The sequence below is a fragment of the Periplaneta americana genome, chromosome 7 (genome assembly GCF_040183065.1).
Source record: "Periplaneta americana isolate PAMFEO1 chromosome 7, P.americana_PAMFEO1_priV1, whole genome shotgun sequence".
NCBI classification, from domain to species: Eukaryota; Metazoa; Arthropoda; class Insecta; order Blattodea; family Blattidae; genus Periplaneta; species Periplaneta americana.
In genome coordinates this window covers 67503456-67526724 of record NC_091123.1, presented here as the reverse complement: position 1 = coordinate 67526724, position 23269 = coordinate 67503456, and the positions used below count along the sequence as shown (strand labels likewise).

The 23269-nt window shown below is 34.4% G+C and overlaps 1 protein-coding gene across 5 annotated transcripts in view; it reads left to right on the top strand.

The window, feature by feature from the left end:
* The window catches only part of LOC138703179 (uncharacterized), a 141868-nt gene that overhangs the window by 78228 nt on the left and 40371 nt on the right, over positions 1 to 23269 (top strand). For all 5 annotated transcript variants that reach the window (XM_069830854.1, XM_069830856.1, XM_069830853.1 and 2 more), the window contains one exon: positions 15744 to 17320. In XM_069830854.1, the coding sequence (XP_069686955.1) occupies positions 15744 to 16871 (1128 nt within the window). In that variant the 3' untranslated portion in view covers positions 16872 to 17320. The remainder of the gene's footprint in view (positions 1 to 15743; positions 17321 to 23269) is intronic.

Below are 23269 nucleotides of genomic sequence, written 5' to 3'. Positions count from 1 at the left end.
TTTAGCATTTGATTCTATTTCTTGTAGGTATGAATGAGAAAATTTTGTAGTGATCAAGTGTTTTATTGAGGAATATGAGAAATTAAATTTAGACTTTAGTTTTATTGTTGTGCCTTTCTTTGCAAGTGTGTCTGCGGTTTCATTCCCCATGACTCCACAGTGTGCTGGAATCCATTGGAGATGGACAATGTTATTAACTTTTTGGAGTTGTGTTAGCATTTTGTAGCATTCTCTTATTTTTGTTGACTTCTTTGTTGCATTTGAGCATATTCCCTGAATTGCAGCTTTAGAATCTGAAAGAATTACTGCCTTGTTATATTTATTTAAGGGAAGATTTAATAATTGTCGGAGAGCAATGTGTATAGCCTCTATTTCACCATCATAATTTGTTGTGTCTCTGCCAACAGAATGATAAAAGGAAAAATGTGTACATGTAACTCCAGCTCCAATAAGGTTTTCTGTGATGTTCATATATACAACACCAGAAACTGTGACCTTTTTGACATACCTAAGTGTAGGCTAACTAAAACAATGAATAATTATCTTATTATGTCTTTAGTCTTTAAAAATAGCAAATAAATTTCCGACATCTTTTTAATCGGGAAAGGAAGTCTTTTAACTGACTTGTCTCTGGTTGGTTAATCAACAAACCATTTTATGAAATTAATGAGTTTTTTAATGTCAATGCTGTTGAGAGTTTTTGAATTAATTTTATCGTTTTGTTGTTTACTTTTTATTACTGACTTTGTCAATTGCACTATGTTGTGTGCTCTGACTGTAAAAAAAAAAAAAACGGAGTAGGGACAGGAGAAAACTGTTACATTTCATTTGTTACGAACTGAGACAGTTTAAATGTATTTCAAATCAGAAATGTTAGTTTATAACACAAAACAAACAATGTACAGTATTTTATGCACAACAGATGCATATTCTGAAACATGGGCCTCTAAACCATGGCTCTGAACATTTGTTCCTTCAGGTCAATAAGTATGTGGAGCAGTGACAAGAGAAGAGCACAACATGTGAGTTGTTTACATTTCATTTATTATGAACTGAGATATTTTAAGTGTCTGTGATGCTCTACCATAATAGAGAAATACTGGACAGCAAGAGTGCTAATGGCTTCACTGCCAGGGACCAAGCATTAGACAAAAACAATAACATTATAGAGAGTGATTTATATAGAACTGACACATTTCTTTCATTAATTGTTTCAAAACGAATTGTGCTAGCGACAACTTATTATACCTAAAATGTAGAGGAATTTTGGGAGATTATTTACCTCTATAGCAAATGTTGAAAATGTCCTCCATCCTGCATAAGGCACAACTCAACACGTCGTTCCATGTTACTGGCCACTCGTTGGAGGACTCTGTTGTTAACTTGAATCTCCTGTGTGATGTTGTGCTTCAGATCATCCAATGTCTGGGGACGTGTGGCGTAAACCCTGTCTTTTAAGTAACCCCATAGAAAGAAGTCCGGCGTTGTCAAATCCGGAGATCTCGGTGGCCACAGGTTCCTGGAAATTATTCGGTCGTCACATAACCGGATAAATGGAACCATGCTTCATCTGTGAACCATGTGATGGACAATATGGCAGGATTTTGCACAATGAACGACTGAAACCAACGACAATAATTCAATCTTTTATCCTTATCTGGTTCCTGTAGCTGATGAACAACCGTAACCCTATATGGCTTTAGGCTCTCTGACACATTGAGTAGGTGTATCCTGTCTCCTGTGACAAACGTCTTAATGATTTTTTGGGTGACTGCTCCAGTCGTGCTCTTACGTCAACAACAACCGTGGGAAGCCTAGATGAACGATGCTTGCCCTTTTCACTCACCAGAGATCCAGTTGTTTCCAATTTGTTTACCAGTCCCAGTATTATGTTTCTTTTGGGAGGATTGCGAACACCAAATTCTCTCTGGTATGCCCTTTGAGTAGCTGTAATTGAATTCGTAATCCAGTATTGCTTCACAAGGAAGAATTGTTGATTTAATGTGTACTGCATTTTCACGTTGACACAAAATGTCGAAAACAGCTGCCAACAATAGGAATAAAACATAAACATCTGCGCATCTAGTGACAAGGAATCGAAACTCGGAACATTCTGCTTAATTTGGTGCTAAAATTGGGTCATTGAATGAATTTCCAACGGAATAATTAAAGAAAGAAATGTGTCAGTTCTATATAAATCACTCTGTATTTTAAGTGTGTTACAAATGCACGACCGTAAAATATGGGCCTCAAAGCAAATACAAGAATTGCTCTGAACATTTGGTTTGTACAAAATACTGTACATTGTGTTGTGTTGTAAAACCAATATTTCCGATTTGAAGCACATTTAAAGTGTTTCAGTTCGTAATAAACGAAATGTAAACAGCTCACTGTGTTGTGCTCTTCTCTTGTTGCTATTCATACTTATTGGTCTAAAGAAGAAACTAGCAATGATGCACTGTCAACACAGACTACAACTCAGGATAAGAGATAATGTGGATGTACTACCCCTACCAGAAGCACTATTGCCTACTACATTAACTTAAATGTAATGTACCTAATTCTCGCCTACAGTATTGTTTGTTGTTTCTGTACGAACACAGTTATCAAGCACCAAAAGGACCTTTAATTTCAAGCAAGTTGCCTATCTGCAGGGGTTAGTACTTTGTTGCCGTAGCTCTGATATACATAAATTCCCTATCTCAAATGGCTCCAAATGTCCTGCCCTATAACCCGATGAAGATTTTTACAATCTTTTTGAAAAACACTGTATAGAAGGAAGATAATTTCAAATAAAGGTAATGGGACAAACTGTTTTAAAGGTTTAAGATTTGATTATAAATGTTATATCTTAATTATTAATATGTTGTCTTGTTAAATCTGAGGTACATTTCTTGAATAGTCTTACAATTAGATAAATTTTTCATTCCATCAGATCACTTCATTGTTTGATATTTCTGACATTATGAGGCTTCCATCTTTAGGATTGTGTTGTTCATGACTCAGAAGGATTGTCTGTAATACTTTATTGGGTTCAAACATAATAGACCCAACAGGTTTTCAGCAATAAACCCCTAATTATGAACACTAAAGTAGTTCTGAAATATTAAAAGTACTAAATTCCAACATATAGTTGAATAACCCAAATTCTAAGTATGATCTATTGACATATGAGAAATTAAGATAGTATTATGGCTCAACAATATTGTTGCCATACAATAACTTCTTGATTGAGAAATTTAAAATAATTCAAAGTAGGTACAGTATATGAATTGTATGATGCATAATTTTTATGTTGGAAGATAGAGCATTTTTGTAATTTTAAAACATGAAGCAACCAACAAAACTGTGTTGGCCATCTTTGCCAAAAAGAAAGAATGAGTGTTGAATTTTCAGTATGGTAGAAATGCTCTGCAACGATTTATTTAAGTGGTTAGGGCCAGTACATTATTTTCTACCATTGTAAATGTTCACACTCGTAATTTCAAACCAGACTCAGTTTTGTGTTGGGAAAAAGTGTTTAATCATAGTATAGTGATATAAATTTAGATTGTAAATTATAAAAGTTGTGCTTTGTACAATAATTAGAATGAAATAAAAATATGTTTTTGGAATTTTTGTTTTTTATTTACATATCATCTTTTTTCCTTCTATATTCTTAAATAAACATTTTTTCCCAACAACAGTTGCAGTAAAATTCTCATGTATGTTTTAAGTGTGTTCGTAATCACCCATTGTCTCTTAAATTATGGAAATCATATTCAGTACAAAAATATACTATTGAGGATGACATTTATTTGTGCTATTCTTAATAATTTAAAGGCAAAAAAAATAGCTTTTCTACTTTTTTGTCGTTCCCCTTTAGTCATTTAGATAAATATTCCAACAACTTCAGTAGGACAATCTTGCAATATGTCCTAATTTGTTGCAAATTACTTATTAAAAGTTTTACAGTCACACTGCAGATTTATACTCAAATTTTTAGCTGTATTTATATAGTACATAATTGCTTTAATGTAAACTTGTTTTGACGTCTTATCGTTGGGAAAAGAGAAAAACACTTTTTCAAACACCTTGAAACTACATAAGAAAATATTTTTTTCTACTCATATCTTATCTGTAATTTTGAAAGTGGTGCAATTTATTTTGATAGCTGACATCCTTATAACCTCTTTGTCCTGAATTTGATACAGAAATTGTAATTCTCAGGCTTTTCGTTTTACAGTAGAATGATTCTGGAGATTTTAGGTCCAGTAACTTAGTTATACACTACGTAGAGATTGATGGATGTGATAAAAGTATACGGATAAATTTTGTTTTTGTGTAAAACTTCAAATTCCGGTGCTGGAGAGAATTTTTCTCCATTCCACCCATCCTTCAAAACATGCATTTGCATATACTATAAATCCGATGTCTGCCCATTAGCTGTTCATCATCACTTCTCATCTATAAACCTATAATCTCCCTGCAATAGATTGCCACCTGTCTGATAGAGTAGTGCACTCAGCAAACCTGCACCTAGTAGGTACGACAGTAAACCACTTTAATGTGGAAAATGCCGGAAAATATTATTATTATTATTATTATTATTATTATTATTATTATTATTATTCTGCTACGAACTGTCATGCGGAGTAGACGTGTTTGCTCGTAGCTGCGCTGGTAACAGTGTTTATAGTTGCGTCAATCGGCCTACATATTGTTATACGGTGAAAATCAGTATGCCGGCAAGCAAGGATACCTGCCCGGCTTGTAGTGCTGCATTCTTCGGAAGGCAGAAATTCTTGAAGTGTGCGGGGCCTTGTGGCTTTAGATATCATCTTGACTGCACAATTTGGGAGATGCAGAGTATGACTTATACATGGAGAGAGGCAACTCATCCTATAATTGTGAGCGTTGTATTAGTGCTTCGAAGACGTCGCGTGGTGATGAAACTCCTGTGGGTTCTAAAAAACTAGTTTCTCCTGTGAAGAAGGTTATCTCGCCTACAAGAGAACTCAAGCTGCCTTCTCTGCCTTCTGTGGATTCTCTATCTGTCCAGGTAGAGACTGTAAGGTTGAATAGTGTGACCATATTGGATGCTCTTAGTGACATATTGCACTATGTTAAAAGTCTTCATAGTGAAATGTTACAAATTAAGAATGAGAATGCGGCACTGAAAATTCAGATGGCCGAAATTTTGGACAAAAGAATTTGCTCTACAAATTCGGATCAATCAAATCCGAAAGTAGTTCAGCAGGTTAATGCTAGTTGCATCAGAAAATCATACAGTCAGGTGTTGTCTCAATCAGCACCTGCGTCATCAAAACAAAGTAATCCAGGTACTGCTAAGTCAGCGTCTGCTTCAAATGTTGTGACTACGCAACTTACGGCTAATGAGGTCGGATCCCCTTCACCTCCTATTGACGGTGAGGGATTTCAAGTTGTAGCAAAAAAGCGCAAAGTTCGTAAAGTCACTCAGGGTGTGTTAACATCTAGTGCGCTGGAAACAGTTCCAGTTAGAGCTAAAATGAAATCTCTTTTTGTTTCTAGATTCAGTCCGAAAGTTAATGGTAAAAGTATTGAGGATTCTCTAAAGAACCAACTTACGCTAAGTTCTCTGGTAGTAACCAAATTAAAGACAAAATATGAAACTTATTCCTCTTTCCATATCTCGGTTGAGGAAAAAGATTTCCACTTAATTAACAACACTGGTGTCTGGCCAGTCGGGTATCTTATCACACCTTTCTATGGTAAATTGAAACCGGAGCAACACTATGCGTCTACTGCTAGAGAACCTGAGGGATCCAATGGGAATGCCTCTTAGTTTTACCATTGATATACAATGTATAGTTCAAGCAACCATCTTGAAATATATTATCAAAACGTCAGAGGTTTAAACACTAAAATTGATGAATTTTTCGGTAATGTTGTTAGTAATGCTGACACTATTATCTGTTTGACAGAAACATGGCTTCAAGAGCTTGTTGAGTATAATAATTTATTCCCTAATTATTATACCATTTTTCGTGGTGATAGAAAATTTGAGGATACCAATAAAACCCGTGGTGGTGGTGTCTTAATAGCTGTCAACAATCAAATACCTGTAGTATACCGGAGACATGACTTAGAATTCATTAGCGAGTGTGTATGGGTTCAGATTCCTATGGAAGACTCAATTTGTTAATTGGTAATCATTACTTTCCACCTGATACTGATCCAAAGTTTCTAAAATCTTATCTAAATTTTCTTGAAAATCATCTCGATACACACAATAATAGAGTAGTTTTTCTCGGCGATTTTAATACCCCTGGTATGAATTGGTTATCTGGTTGTTGTGCTAATAACATCCATTACTACTCCAAAATTAAGGCTCAAGAGTTATTTTCATCTTCTTGCTTTCTTGGATTGAAACAAGTAAATTCAACAGTTAATAACAAAAACTTACTTGATCTTATATTTACAAATTTAACCGAGACTGAGGTCAATCTGGCCACTCACTCGCTAGTCTTACAGGATGACTATCATCCTCCCTTAACAATAACTCTTGAAGTCACACTAAATTTTTCTCCCCAGAATCAACAAAATTCTTTCCCAAATTATTCTCAAGGTGATTACTTGAATTTATATTGGAGTCTATATAATTACGATTGGTCCTGTGTTTACCAAGCTGTCGATGTTAACGATGCAGCTAGCTCACTATGTTCAGTAGTTAATAGTGTCATATCCCAGGCAGTTCCTGTCACTCGAGTCAAAAGGTCTAGTTATCCACAATGGTTTTCTAACACCTTACGTAAACTTATTAGAAAGAAAGACCATGCACATAAAAAATATAAAAAATTCAAAACTGAATTTTATTATCAAACATTTTCCTACTATAGAAAACTTGTGAAATCTAAAATTAAATCAGATAAATTATCATGGCTTCAAAATATTAATGAAAATCTTAAAACGGAACCAAAAAAGTTTTGGAAATATGTTGAATCATTTCGGAAGACTGATAATTATCCCTCTGAATTAATTCTTAACGATAAACACATCACAGATCAGTTAGACATTGTCAATGCTTTTGCTGATCACTTCAAATCTGTTCAGACTAAACACAGCCATACATATGAAAACATTATTACGAATATAACAGACTCATTACCTATACCTAAAGTAACACATGATGACGTTCGTGAAGCAATTAAAAAACTTAAACCAACAAAAACAACTGGCACTGACGGTATTCCAAATTTTATAATTAAAGGATGCTCTAATATATTTATTCCTGTTTTAGCCCACATATTTAATATTAGTTTGAAAAATGGTGAATTTCCCTCACTATGGAAACAAGCTGCAATTATTCCTATATTTAAAAACGGAAAAAGAAATGATGTCAGAAACTACAGACCTATCTCGATCCTAAATAACTTTTCAAAAATTTTTGAAACCATTATTCACAGACATATATCGTTTTATGTGAAAAACAAGCTCAATTCTTCACAACATGGATTTACTAAAACTAAATCCACTGTCACTAACCTGGTCACATATCTAAATCAAATTGTACCAATAATTGAAACGCAGGGACAAACTGATTCAATATATTTTGATTTCAGTAAAGCTTTTGATGTAGTTCCGCACTATATCCTTCTTCATAAGTTAGGAAATATTGGCCTTTCTGTAAGCTACGTAAAGTGGTTCGAAAATTATTTAAGTAATAGAGTTTCATGTGTAAGACTGTTTAATATACACTCTTATTCTTATAATATAAATTGCGGAGTCCCGCAGGGATCTACTTTAGGACCTCTCCTATTTATTATATTCATAGATGATATATGTAAAAGAATAAGTTCTGACTGTTTATTATTTGCAGACGATTTAAAAATTTTTCGTACAATCAAAAGTAGTACTGACTGTCAATCACTTCAGTGTGACATTAATTCAGTCGCTAAATGGTCGGAAGACAATGGTATGAAAATTAACGTATCCAAAACTAATGTAATAACCTTTTCTAGAAAAACTTCTTCACTGAAATTTAATTATTATCTAAATAATGTACTAATTAACAGAACGGATTGCGTAAAAGATTTGGGAATATTCTTTGACAGTAAATTGTATTTTCATAGTCACGTTGATTACATTTACAATCACGCAATCAGAATGCTAGGAATAATACGGTCAATAACTTATTCTTTTTCCACGCCCGATTCTCTCTTAATGCTATACTATACATTGGTGCGATCGAAACTCGAATATGCATCTGTAGTTTGGAACTCGATTACAACTACGGACTCGGCTAAATTAGAAAATATACAAAGAAAATTTATATCCTTATGTTCATTCAGATTTTTACCCATTAATTCCGGGTATAGTTATGAGAGAAAATGTGAATATTTTAATTGTCAAAATCTATATGCTAGACGCCATGAGCTAGATTATCTGTTCTTTTGTAAAGTCCTCAAAGGTGATATATCCTGTGACTCTTTCTTAAACAATATTACCTTATGTATTCCAACAAAAGATATGAGAGCCCACAAACTTTTCTATATTAGAAATTCGAAATTTCTTTCACCAGTCTCCAGATGCATTAAAAATGCCAACATGCATGGCTGCGAATTCGATCCCTTCAATGTATAGACTTTGTTTGCTCTTGGCAACGATTTATCATTTATGTATTATTTTAGGCATTATACTCAATTAACATTGTCTCATAGTATTCTTAGTTATCCATTCATCGTCATTATTGTAATTAATTGTAATTATATTTATGTGTAATAATTATTTTTGTTTTATGTTTTTTGTTATATTTGTGCTGAACTGTAATTGGCCACTGGCTGTTGTACAGCACATTAAATAAATAAATAAATAATAATAATAATAATAATAATTATTATTATTATTATTATTATTATCATTATTATTATTATTGTTATTTTTATTATTATTACTGTTATTATTATTATTATTACCATTATTATTATTATTATTATTATTATTATTATTATTATTATTATTATTATTGTTATTTTTATTGTTATTGTTAAATTCTGACATAAACATTTTCATGCTAAAACATATCTGACCTATAGTCATGAAAAAAAAAAAGAATAACTTGCTTTTGGAGTTCATATTCCAATTCCTTGTAAAGTAGGTCCCTTTTCACTTCACACATTTGTCTTAGAAGTTCCTTACTGTCCAGAAACACTTTTCAAAGATTTCTAGCAAGACCTTCGTCACATAGATCTTGATTACGTCAAAGCGTTCAAATCTCGAACCTTTCAGTGACCTCAATAGTCTGAGGAACAGGTAAATTCGCAAGAAGTCATGTCTGGACAGTATGAGGCCTGTAGGGTTGGGTGTTTGGCAAGAAAGTTCGCAATAAGATGTCCAGAATGGACGAGAGTGAGTTATAATGAAGCTGCCAGCCAGCCTTCAACAATAGTTCTGGTCTCTTACAGTGAACATCATCTCATACGTGAAAGAGAACTTATAAGTAGTACACATTTTTTTTAATATTTGACCATAAGCTACTCATGATGAATCAAACTGTGATGGTCGTAAAGCAATGCTAGACATTCGTCACTCTTAACTGACTTTCCTTGGAGCAGTGATACTACTTAATTTGTGTTTTTCCCATAGCAATATAACAAAAAGCCTTCTTAATATTTTTCAATGGTCTCTACTTGTACTGTACATCACTGAGTTAATGGCAAAATTTGTTGCAGATTCTCTGATTAACGTGTTTGTAACAAAATGTATGCTTATTTTCTGATTACTGCACACAGTCATGGTTGTACGAAACAAGAATACGACCATATAAAATAAATGCTGACTGTCTACCAGTGACTAGGTTGGATGTCAGGCGTGCTAAAATTCTGTTATGCAGAGAAATGTTCAAGGTGACATGCCACAAACTTTCACTGTCATATTGAAAGTAGTTTAGGAGTAAATGAAGTCTGATAAGTCTGTTCCAAGTCAGAAGGAAAGTTCTGGCATGTAAGCTGTGTGATAGGGGAAAGAATGAGCTATCAAAAAGAGAGTTTGTTTCATGATGTTTAATATTATACGAATCTACTAACACGAGAAAGTTCATCTCAGACCAAAATCCTATCTTCCTCCATACCCATTGGTCATACAGCCACAGCACCTAAGGTTGCAGAACAGGTCTTGCCTCCTCTACTGTACCTTTTGATCAGACTCATAAGATGTTTAGCTTCTATTTCTTGTTTATGCCGAAACTTAAAAACATTTCACTCAAGCTGTGACCCAGAAGTCAGATTCATAATTTCTTCTTGTTACATGTTTCCAGTAAACCAAAGGTAGATAATACTTAGGAATATTCAGAAGCAGTCACCTTTTTTAAATGCAGGGTAAGAAAATCATAGATTAATCTAAGATAAACTTCGAATGCCATATCAGCTAAATGTGTTGGATTTTTTTCTCCATTAGACTACACAGAATTCATTGTGTGCTGATTGTACATTTTAATGGCCTGCCCTGAATACTGAATTGTTGAGACTTTTTTTGTGTTAAAGTGATGTAGTTTTTCCATAGCATGACCATGCTTCCTAAAAGGGATGTGTTTTAAGATTAAAATGATTGTGATATTATTCTTCTGTAGTTAGATGGCCTTTTATTGCATATGGTGCAAGGATTTCGGTGTGTCATTAATTTCTTTGGATATGTACAAATGTGCGTGTGCTTTCGAAGTTTATTTCGAGTTGCAGTTACACACAAGCTGAATGGCATGGGTCTTCATTTTAAATTAAAAAAAAAAAAACACGAAATGGTGATGAACTCGAAATCAGCTGAAACAGTTGTCTTTTAAGTCCTGTTTCTTGCATAAGATGAAATAAATTAAATGATCAGCCCCAGACCACTATGTTTCAGAGAAATTAATTATTATGTAAAGAATTAGGCCTATGTGTATTTTCGTTGCGAATTGTTTTTAAATCCAACAGTGAACAGTTATGAAAATTGGAAGTCATTATTAGAGAAATTTCTGCTCGATTGTGAAAACATTTGTTGCACATTGTTACATAACATAGAAAAATGTTAAAGGTGGAATGAAGAGATGAATCAGTCTTTTAAACTTTTTTTTTTTTAATTGTGCATTACTTAATGATCCATCCTCATATTTTAGTAAATTCTCTGGTTTAGAAGTAATACACAGTACACTTAGAGTGTCATCTACATCAGTTTAATTCAAGAGAAAATGGGTATGATTCTCTGGATGCAGAAACTATGCAGGTTGGTCATATTCCAGTGTGTGTTCGTATTCGTAATAAAAGATAACTGAAACATAACATAGAACTTTTTAAATTCAAAACGAATTAAATAACATGCTTTCAACATTCTGTGCCATTGTTAAGATGTAAAGGTTGTATTCTAATGAATTCTGTAGTCCTATTTCCTGTGGTGTTAATTGGATGCCTATTAAAAGAGAAATTGTTTTGTTCCCACTTTCAGTGTTTCTGTAACATTTATATGTGATACATCTTCACGATTCTTAAGTAGATAAGGTAAAGGTGTTAACCTTGAGACACCATGAGAGCATAATGGTGACATTAACGTGGAGTTCCAGGTTTTCATGACCTCGGTACTAAACTTGAGGTGGTGTGGTCATCAACACCATGCTCTGACTGCTTTTTATCCCCGAGAAAGACCCAATACTCAATTTGACAGGAGGCTGAGTAAAGCCTGAATCCATGTTGGAAGTTTGTTAGTGAGAAAATCTGCCACCTAGGATTGGAACCAAGACCTTGCAGTCCCTGGAACTTGTGTGTATCTGTTATTCAAAATAAACTTCGAAAGTTATACAGATTCGAACATCCCATTTGTAAACAAGAACTGGAGAAAGTATCACAGTTCACATTTTTGTTTTCATTTTAAGAAATCAAAGCATCTTCTTTTAAAACATTACAAATGTCGTAATTTTATTTGCAAATAACTTGTCACTTGTGTTTTGTGTTTCGTAATAACAGTATTAAATACCTGTTTGGTTATATGAATATAATTTAGATTGTATCATGAAAGTACCAACTTATTTGATCAATAAACTTTTGTGGCATTATATAAACAATAGTGGTTATATTTCAAATTCTTGAGGCAATTTTATTTCCAGTTGAGTTGCACACCTATATGAATTGAATTAAAATTACGTTATGAGAGCTGTAAAAAGTTCTTACTCTACATGCAAAAAAAAAAAAAAAAAAAAAAAAAAAAATTCCAAGAGTAATTCATTTCATGTTCTTGCTTCTGAAAATATTTACCTTATTTGCAGTGAATTCTACAGTGGAAATATAAAATTACAATTCATGTAGATGTTATTGTCGTTGTTGTTTTCTAATGCCAGGGGTTTGACAATAAAGTCATTTGAGTTGCACAATGGGCAGTTAGGGGACTATTCATGTAGATGTGGAACTCAACTACAATTAAACAAAATTCCCTGAAGAATATGCAATAACAACTACTATTGAAGACTCCAATCTTGGAACTTGCGAGGTGAGGTAGCGGGGAATCAAAAACAACAGATAACGTACTGAGACTTTTGTATCATCATTGCATGTGTTCAATATTACAAGACGTTCTGAAAATAATTTCACCCATCGTAGACTGGAGATCGAGGTACTATCTGATGCAAATGAATTCCGGAGCAAGGGACAATCAGTTTTTTATATAGACGAGATCTGGGTGAATATCAATATGATATTTCGAAAATTTGGTAAAATGGGAGTGTAAGTGTCCACATGAACTGAGAAGAATTCTGTAGACACATTGAAAATGTAGGAAAACAATGGGGTACCGTGAAGATCATGGACTCCAATCACATATGATTAATAAAATTATTAGGCTTGTAATGTTGGGGACTGATTATACAAGTTGACTGCAGTATTGTACATAGACCGAGGACGTGAGCTAGTACAAGGACATTGACTTGGTTCTGCAATCGATTACACGAATAACAAGGTGCACATAAACAAATCTGGACAGGTCTGAAAGTAAATATACACTACATAGCATTACAAAGATATATTTTTACGTACCTTTCGTTATGTGCAGAAGAACTATCATAGAATTATTCGTGGGTTTGAGTTTTCTCCTTTATTTTCTTGTGCTACAATGTCTTGTATACAGTATAATATCGCTTGTAACCTCGTAAATTTGTATTGCATAATTTACGTATAATATTCCCGTCATTCACTTCAAAACTCTCACCAAATTCCACTGCAAAATATGCGCCTGAGAACCTTCAACCTTTTGCATTATTATTCAGCAGGTACACTGTTTATGCATGCTACTGTAGTGACTGGCAAATGGAGTATTCAGCAGGTACATTGTTTATGCACTAGAGTACTGACTGATGAATGGATAGTCAACTTGAAACCACGTAACACATCCTATTGGTCCCCAACATTACAAGCCTAATTATTATAAATTTAAGGGGGCTTACGACAGTGGTAGTGATAGTGATAACATTAGTAATACTGATGACGGTGATGGCAATAGGGGTAGTGAGAAAAGTGACACTGCATCTGAATGTGATGCAGACATGACTTGCTCAACAGCTTCCGCTTGAGGTAGGAACAGAACACAATTTTTAGACATCTGGTTGCAGGCTAGCATTACTAATAGGGGTCACTATCGCGAACTGTAGGGTCGCGTCGCATTCCTGTCAGGTTCCAAGATTAGAGCCTTCAACATTGTTTACAAGGTGTTATTATAGAGCAAATATGGATATATTATTTGTTACAGATAAACCTAGTTTTGATGTGGTCACTGTTGTAACGTCTTATTCAAAAGTATGATTATTAATCTCTAGAAAGATCTTCTACACTTCGTACTAAATGTCTTTAAGTATATCACAGATAACATTCAGATTAGTTTTATGTTACTTCCTTCACTTATATTTGAAAATCAGTTAATTGAAACTCATCAGCAGCAGTATCGGTGATTACATCAAATTGATCCATTTTACTTTTAGATAAAATAAGTCATTCCAGTATCTTACTGGGCATACTGATATTCTTTATTCTTTTGGTCAATGTTCTTGGGCTATTTTCTGTAGTCAAATGTTTACCATTCGTAAAATATGATCTTTGCAATTCTGTGATGTTTGATCAGAACATGTTAACTCCTAAAAAGCTGTTTTCAGATAAAAGCACTTTTATTTTCACCTTTCCTTTAAAAGTCAGAATTCTAGTTTACTTACAAATGCGAATGAAAATAACATAGATTAGGGCACTATTTAATTGTTATATGCACATGCTCATGCTTTTCTATAGCTTCTAAGTAGGTGTGAATAGCAGAAAATGGCCATTTTTGGAGTTAAGTTTTGACCAAACACCACAGAATTATTCTTGTTTTTCTGAATGATGATAGCTCAGTTGTCAGTATCTGATTTTTGTCTTACATGTTAATTTCGTTTTTTATACAATAGTTTTAGTTGTGCTACTGGTCTCTCAATTATGAATCATATTTCTGCTACTTCCATGTTTTTATTAATTAATTTATTTATTTATTTTGCGTCTTTCACAACCATTAGAGAAACTTTGTAATTACTATAATTTTAAAAAGTGTAAGAGTTATTTCCAGTTTAATTTATTTTTGTATGTTTTAGTGCCCCACCATTTTGCCTGAATCTATTTATTTTAACATATTGGTAACCATCTTTGCCATCTCTGTAAGCTATCTCAGACTAATGTAGTTATTTGTTGAGATTATTTTCGTTATATAGTAGACTCCCTCTATCTGGCAAATATGAATCAATGCCAGCCTGTATAACCGATTTTGCCAGTTAATTGGAAAACAGTTTTATAGGTTATTTAAAGACATACTGGTACAGTCCTGTTGAGGTGCTGCCATTTTGCAACTGATGTTGCTACCCAGTTCACTAATTGGCTACCTCAAAAGCTTTAGGACTGAGGCCTTTGAATTAGCTGTTCTGCCACTTATGAACAGGCAAGAAAGTACGTATTACTCACGTAATAGCTGTTCGTGCAACCAAAATCATCACATAACATTGACATTTTGTGATAACATCACACTCAGTATATATACTGCACATCATATAACAGAAATCTGAGAACCCAACACAGGTTCTTGCCTGTTTTAAAGATGGCGGTTTTCGACATCACTTCCTCATGTGTAGTTAGTGATCTAGATGGCTGTTTCTTAGTTTCACTTGTGTGCACTTCGATAATATTGCCATCTAGTAGTGATAGCTTCAGGTACCTCATTAAAAATGTAGGACACTTTTATTTTGTAACTTATTTACTGACTGTCCCTCGTATTTTCAGTTTTCTACTTTTTATTTAAAAGTGCCATTGTTTTGAAATTGCTGATTATTTGGGTGCCAGATACGAGGAATTCTACTGTAATTACTATGGGTTTCATTTCATTTAGTGTCCTGACTAAGGGCAGGTCTTTCATTGCAAACCCAGCTTTTTCCAATCTTTCCTATTTTCTGCCTTCCTCTTCGTTTCCTCATATGATCCATATATCTCAATGTCATCTATCACCTGATATCTTCTTCTACCCTGAACTCTTCTCCCGTACATTATTCCTTCCAGTGCATCCTTCAGTAGGCAGTCTCAATCAGTAACCCAATCAATTCCTTTTCCTCTTCCTGATCAGTTTCAGCATTATTCTTTTTTCACCCACTCTTTTCTTGCTATGGATGTATACATTGTAAAAAGTGTCAGAGAGATTAATTAAGAAGTGGAAAAAGCATTGTCAATAACAAATTTATAAATCTGTATGTTTTGTATTTTCAGACTGGCGTAGATCTTACACTACCTACTGTCACAGTTACCAGACCACCACCAGGTTTCACTTCAGACACTAGTGTTACGAACAAGCAGCCTTTACCAGCCGAAGGACCATCAGCTTCAATCCAGAAGGCTGCAGATTTTCGAGATGTACAAAACCCGACATTTCCCCAATTACAAACTCCACATTCCAACATCAATCAGCCAAATTACTTAGTGCCCCAAACACCATGTGTGAACCCAGTACAGATGTTCCCAGGCTCTTATTTTCCGCAGACAGTACCTGTTCAGCAGCCTATGTCTTTCTCTGAACAACTTCTACAGCAACAAATATTACAAATAATCATGTTTAGTAACCCTGCATTGGCGATGTTAGTCTCTTCCCAGATGGCTGCTAATCATATCAAAGCTGTAGCAGCTATGAATACTGCTCTTGCATTTCCAGTACTTAATCCTCCAGTGATGTTCAACCCAGCCCCAGTTAACCCTAGAACCACTGTTACTGAAAGGGCAGCAAATTTAGGACAATCAGAGGTAGATATTTCAGAGATTTCCACTGCCTTATGTAAAGATTCTACAAGTCAATATCAGCCAAATCAACCAGTGGTTTCAGAACCATGTACCCCAGAACCAATAGTAAATTATCCTGCTTCTCCAGAAGAGACAATGACACATTCCAGCATCCAGAATAGAACAGCAACCACTAACACAAGGGAATCTCCAACTTTTTTTACCAAACCTAAAAGTGATAAAGTTGATCAAGTAACTCAACACATGTCACAGTTGTCGGCTGGTGTCCAAACAACTAAAGACTCTACCTTATTGAGAAAAGAAGTGGAAACAATAAAGATGGTCGAAAATAGTCCTTTGATTCCACCTACCTTATTGAGAAAAGAAGTGGAAACAATAAAGACAGTCGAAAATAGTCCTTTGATTCCACCTTCGATTTCTGTCAAACCTGATTGTGATAAAAGTGACCAAAAAACTCAACACATGTCACAGTTCTCGTCTAGTTTTGAAGCATCTTTTAACCTTTCTTTAACAAAGGACTTGAAAACAGTAAATCCAGTTCCCAGTAATGACTCAATGGAAAGTGCTTCAAGCTGTTCAGAAATCATAAACAATGTACGTTAAACCAAAGGTCCCGGGTTCGATACCCAGCTCCGGAACAATTTTTCCCTCGAAATTATTCAAATCAACTTTACAGGGAGTTATACCTGAAAATCTTGATTTGCATAATACACGTCACTGTTCGTTAACAGAAAACCACCATTTAAGTCACACGGAGTTAGTGTGCACTCGAAGTTGGTTGCTTGACAGTTGTCAGCCCACTTTGAGGTCTGTGGATATAGAGGGAAAAATTGGATCGGTGTCGGTTAGAGTTCCCGAGTAGCTCAGTGGTAGAGCATTGGTACGTTAAACCAAAGGTCCCGGGTTCGATACCCGGCTCCGGAACAATTTTTCCCTCGAAATTATTCAAATGTCTTTGAAGATGCACAGAAAGGTGCAGAATCCATTGTTCAAGATGGACCATGCGATGATCTCAACCTCGGTTATACATCTGGTTCAGATGATATTTACAGGTAGGCCATTGTTTTTTTTTATTATGTTTTGAAGAGTCAGTGTATGTCAGATAAATCTTTTGTCTCAAAAGTTTTCTTTTCGTTATAATCATTTGCATTATTTGTAGAGCTTCAAATTCAACACTAGAAAACCTTGTTACACTACAAACAACAAATTATTCTGTTAATACAGTTCTTATACTTATTGCTACGTATTGGATTTTTATGCACTAAAAGCTAATATTCCAAATAGCTATGTTTATAAACGAGAAAGCAATATTCCTGCTCTTATATAAATAATACTGCTGTGTTTGAAAGAGGTATTCAATTATACCAAATGACGCAACTCCATGTTCGTTATTTCATCAACGTAGTTCATGCTTTTTGTCTACTCTTGGTCAACAGTTTCCTCTCACAGAAGTTTGTGGGTGGCTTCACTATTGTCCATCTGAGTGGTTATGTTGCAGGGTCATCAAAACAGGGACATCACTATGGCAGTTACTTAACTGGGTCCATTTCTTTAAGTTATTTTAAACAGTTGTATAATGTTCCCTAGAAGTCCAATTGCGAACAGTAAATGTTTTCAGGAAATAGCTAAGATGGTCCAATCACAAGCCTTTATAGAGGGACCAACATAAATGGGTGGGGGAAACCGGGATGCAACATAACCATTTGGACGGACTGTAGGTAGTGTTTGCTTTTCAAATGCAAATTCAAATGAACACTCTCAACCATTATTTACAAATTAGAAAGCATGCTTCCACTAGATTCATTCTCCAGTCTTTGTGTTAAAGTTCTGAATGATGTGAATAGGGCCTCAGAATTGTTCTGTTCTATGTCACATACATTCAAGTATGTGTATGTGTGTGTGTATCTAATGCTCTGGATTTAACAATGAAGTCATCATCCTTCTTGCTTCCCAGTATTTTGATGGAAGGTCCACAAATGTCCTAAGAGTTTCACAATTAGCCAGGTGCTCCATCTCCATGTCCTCTTCAACATTCAAGTATACTTGGTGTAATTTTTAACTTTTAATATCTAAGAATCCGGTTTCTATTCATCACGTAGCATGTTAGATTTAGATTATCACTGGGAATGTTAACTTTTTTAACAATATACATCTCTTGGTTATTCATACACTTCTGAATAGCTAATGTTGTTATCTCAGTAATGTTTCTTATACAGTTTCAGGACTTTCATAGTAATACGTGAAGTCTTTTACTTGTTGGGAGAATGACTTCCAAAGAGTATCCATCTTCATTCTTGAGTGCTTCACTCTCCAGTCTTGTATTACTTTCTTCCTGCTTGAAAATAAGAAAAATGTTTCATACATATCCTAGACTGGCCATGTCCAGTTTTTAGTTCAGTAGCTCTTATAACATGTGTCAGTTTGGACAAGAGATCTCTAAGAGAGGGATCATCTATCTAACACAGTGTATAAAGAACAAGAGATATTTTTAATAATCTAGTGTTGTTGTAATGTAAAATATAACAAATTGCAAACAAGATAGCTATAAGAGTAAAGGTTTTCTCTTTAGATGCCATGAAGGTGCATGGGAGACATGGGAGTAGAGCTCCATAATTTCAAGACCTTTGCATTAGAATGAGGTAATATAGTCAGCGCTGTATTTTAACCACTTTTTTACCTTTCGGAAACATCCAGTGCCCAATTTTACAGAAGACAGAGTGGATCCTGACTGAGTGTAAGTTTGGCAGTTACTCTACCAACTGAGCTGCTGGGACGTATTTTTGTTTTCTGTGAAGAGAGTACCAACCTCTTACACTACCCTTAACGTGGAAGACCAGGGAATTAAATAAAAAATTTCAATAACAGTAGCTCCATATAACATAACTATTAAAGAAATTTCTGAGACTCTGAAAACATAAACCTTTGTCTTGGTTCCTTGTATGCCATACCTGTGTAGGAAAGCATGCCAATACAATCCCTATGGAATTTACAGTCAATCTGCTTTCTAGAACATTCACTGAAAACATTCCAGATGACCTCCTGGATAGCAGTTTTTCATTACTGCTGCACCAGTGATAAATACGATTATGAATTATGGAGAAATATCTTGGACATTTCATGTTGCGTATTTTAGTATATTTTCGGGTTTCCATATCTTCTTCATATCCCATAACATGTGAGGGTTACATCAGTCTGGCGATTTCGATTGTGAGGGATATAGGGAGCAAGTCTAGTGGTAGGGCTGCTATCTCTAAGTCTCTAGACTGAATTGAACAGTATTTCCTATGTTCTGGATGTCACAGTTATACTGCTGATGCTTGGTTCATCAGGGCCTCGTTTGTAAGAACAGGGAATCGGAGAGGCTATGTTTTTGTCTCAATAATAAATTATTAGGAAGAGTGAACATTGTCAACTACCTTGGATTTTTATCATCATTTACATATGACCTTGACATACAAAATATAATTATCGAATTTATTAAAACGTTATGCATAATAAATTCAGTTTTGAAACTATCATTAGTTCAGAGGAATACATGAATCAAAATTTATAAAACTCTTGCCCGACCAGTTTTATCTTATGGATGCAAAACTTGGACCATAAAACACGTGACTCCTCAAGAATAACTGCTGCTCAGATGAAGTTCGTGAGACGCTCTGCAGGAGTCACAAAATGGAACCTCAAAAGAAAAGATGATATCCTGAAAGAACTCACAACCAAACCAATATTAAAAGTTGTAAACAATCAAAGGAAAAATTTGGAAAATCATGTCAGAAGGATGGACAGAACATGCATCCCAAAACAAATCCTGCAGTATGCTCCTTATGGAAGATCTGTTGGTCGCCTAGATAAAAGATGGACTGATGTGAAACTGTAACAGACCACCTGGTCTAATATATGTTTTGGATGATGATGATTATTGAGAAATAGGATACGGCAGTGATTACAAAATTACCCTGAGGAAACATGTCCCATTACATCGTGGACTCAAATCTCCAGTGTGGAAAATTGATGCTCCAACTGTTTGGCTAAGTGTGCACAAGACCTTAACATAAAATTAGCTCCTTACTTGTAATGGGACCATTATCTCAAAGAAATTGAATCTGGCAGATTGCTGACTTCATCTGCGTGAATACATGCATAATGGAATGTAATTGGATGCAAATTAATTTTGTAAGTCTTGAATGTGAAAATAAGACTTATTTTCACTTGAAGATGGATGGAAAAATTCCATTTGTGACCCACAAGGATATATTTTGTCTGTCCTCTAGTATGTAAATATTATTGATTGTAATTGATGACTTAGTTTAATATATGAGTTTAATTCATAATTTTCCCCAGCTTTGCCTACACCCCTTTTTCGTACTTTTTTTTTTTTTTTTTTTTTTTTTTTTAGGAAATGAACTTTATCACTGAATATTATAATGAATTTACAGTATTTCAAATATAAAATAATATGTAGGTATACTGTCAGCAAATACCTAATCCAATTAGAAAGTGTACCTTTTCATTTTCTTCATCAAAATCCGGAAATTTATCTCCAGAGCTAAAGTCACTTGAAACCTCTTCTAAATCAGAATCTGAGTTAATACAACAAATTGTCTTGTGCATTAGTCAGTGCATTACTAATGCTACAATTCTTCAATGATTTAACCAGTCTCAGTTTTCACATGATTCTTTGACTCATTCACAAACTCAGTATCAGTGTATAAGAGGCACCCTATTTTTCAGACCTATTTTTTTAAGAAAAAAAATGTGTCTTATATTCCAGGAAATACTCTTTTTTTGAGCCAGTAGACTTATGACATAAAAATATCATATGCTTGTACAGACACACTCTTTCAAGCATATGTGATGTTTGGACTTAAATGTGTATATTGAAGTGATCAAGTGCTGTGAGGAGCATAATAGTGAAACATAATAGTAAACAGACATATGCGTGTTTGAAATGCTGACGACAGATGAAACATGTCACTTGTCCAATATGAATGGCAGTGTTGCACTGTAATCCACAAGTGGTTGATGGAAGTGTATGATCAGGACATGTCAGAGGAAAGATTGCAGGAATGATATCATGCTTTCTATGATGAACATGAGAGTTTGAAAGACGAGCAGTGTTCTGGACATCTATTAACATGCACTGGAGAGAAAAACACTGCACAAGTGGATGCCTTGATTTGCCCTAAAGCTTGGTTCAGATGCAACAGCTTACTTGATGTTTTACTTGCACATGCAAAAAGATGCAAGTAAGGAATGTGTGGACTGTAACACTGAGCAATTTTTAGAACTAAACAAAGACTGAACACTAAGTTGGAGGCATTCAGTTCTAAAAATTGCTCAGTCCACACGGTTCTTCTTACTTACAACGTTTTGCATGTGCAAGTAAAATGCCAAGTAAACTGTTGCGTCTGGACCGGGCTTAACACAAGAGTGTTTGTCAATGAAATTATTGCAGAATTGGGTCTCAATCATATGCAATAATACTGCACCATCTTTCAGAACTCCATGAAATTCAGAACAAATAAACCATGCAACGGATACCAAATTTTATTATACTGAAATAGAGGTAAACTCATCGAGTTTTTTTTTTCTTCACGGATGCTCAATCTTTCCATCTCTGCTGATATGGCAGACATCTATGTGATAACTGATAATCCATAATAATTCCATGTGTGTGTCAGCCTGATCGGATTGAAGACTCAACAGACTTACAAACAGAAGTTTCCTCTGAGTGACTTGGAGGAAATTTCAGTGGTGAAATAGTGAAAAGTGATCATCTTGGTAAGAGTTTAAATGTCTTACAATATAATGTACAAAGTTTCAAGAAAAAGACGGAAGAGATGGAGGTATATTTAATTTCTAAATGCATTGATGTGTTAAGTGTTTGTGAGCATTGGATGTCAAGAGATGAAATTGAACTTGTGCATATGGACAGTTACAAACTTGCTAACAAATATTGTAGAGTTAATTCATTACAGGGTGGTGTTTGTTTGTTTCTTAGAACAGATATTGATTTTAATATCATAGATTTAGGAAACATATGTCATGAAAAACATTTTGAGGTAACTGCAGTAGTGTTACCTACATATAGATTAGTAGTTATTTCAATATATAGAACACCTGACAGTGATTTTAAAATCTTTCTTGAATGCATTGAGCACTGCTTACAAATTCTGTCTTATCAGTGGTTAGGATATAATATAATAATAGGTGGTGATATTAACATAGATATAAGAATGAACACTAAAAATTCTAGAGATTTGCTTAATGTGCTGAGATCCTATGGATGCTACTGTACAGTTTTTAGTTCAACAAGAGAAGCTGCATGCTTAGACAATATTATAACTAATATAAACTCTAAATTTGAAGTAGAAATAGTAGAACCCGGGTTATCTGACCATGTGGCAATCCTGTGGAAACTTAATCTGCCTGACAACCAAGATCAAAATATCTCAAACAGTTATATTTATAGAAGAGTATTCTCTCAAAAAGGTATTGAGTTTTTCGTTAGGGAAGTGAAGCATAAAGATTGCATTGCCAGTTTAGAATCTCACTATAGAAATTGCAGAGGCGGTGATTTATTTGATGTTTTTTTTTTTTTTTTTCATATTTTTATTGACCTTTTTAACTTTTATTTTCCGGAAGAAGTGAGGAAGATTAAAAGAACAGAAGTACGACACGACAAAAGCAAATGGTTTACAAAGGAACTGGAATATATGAAAAATAGGATGATACTACTGTCGTCCATATATAAATTTTCTGGGAAGGAAGAAGACAGAGTTGAATATAAGAAAGCAAGGAAAACTTACAAAGATTCATTAATAGAAACAAAAAAACAGAGAAATGCTATTTTCATTGAATCATCCAACAACAAATGTAGAGCTGCATGGAACTTGATAAAGACAGAATGTAACAAAGGTGTCAAAAATCAAAATATACCAATTGAACTCAATGAAATGAACAGGTATTTTCTTGAATCTGTGGAGCATATCATTTCAGAG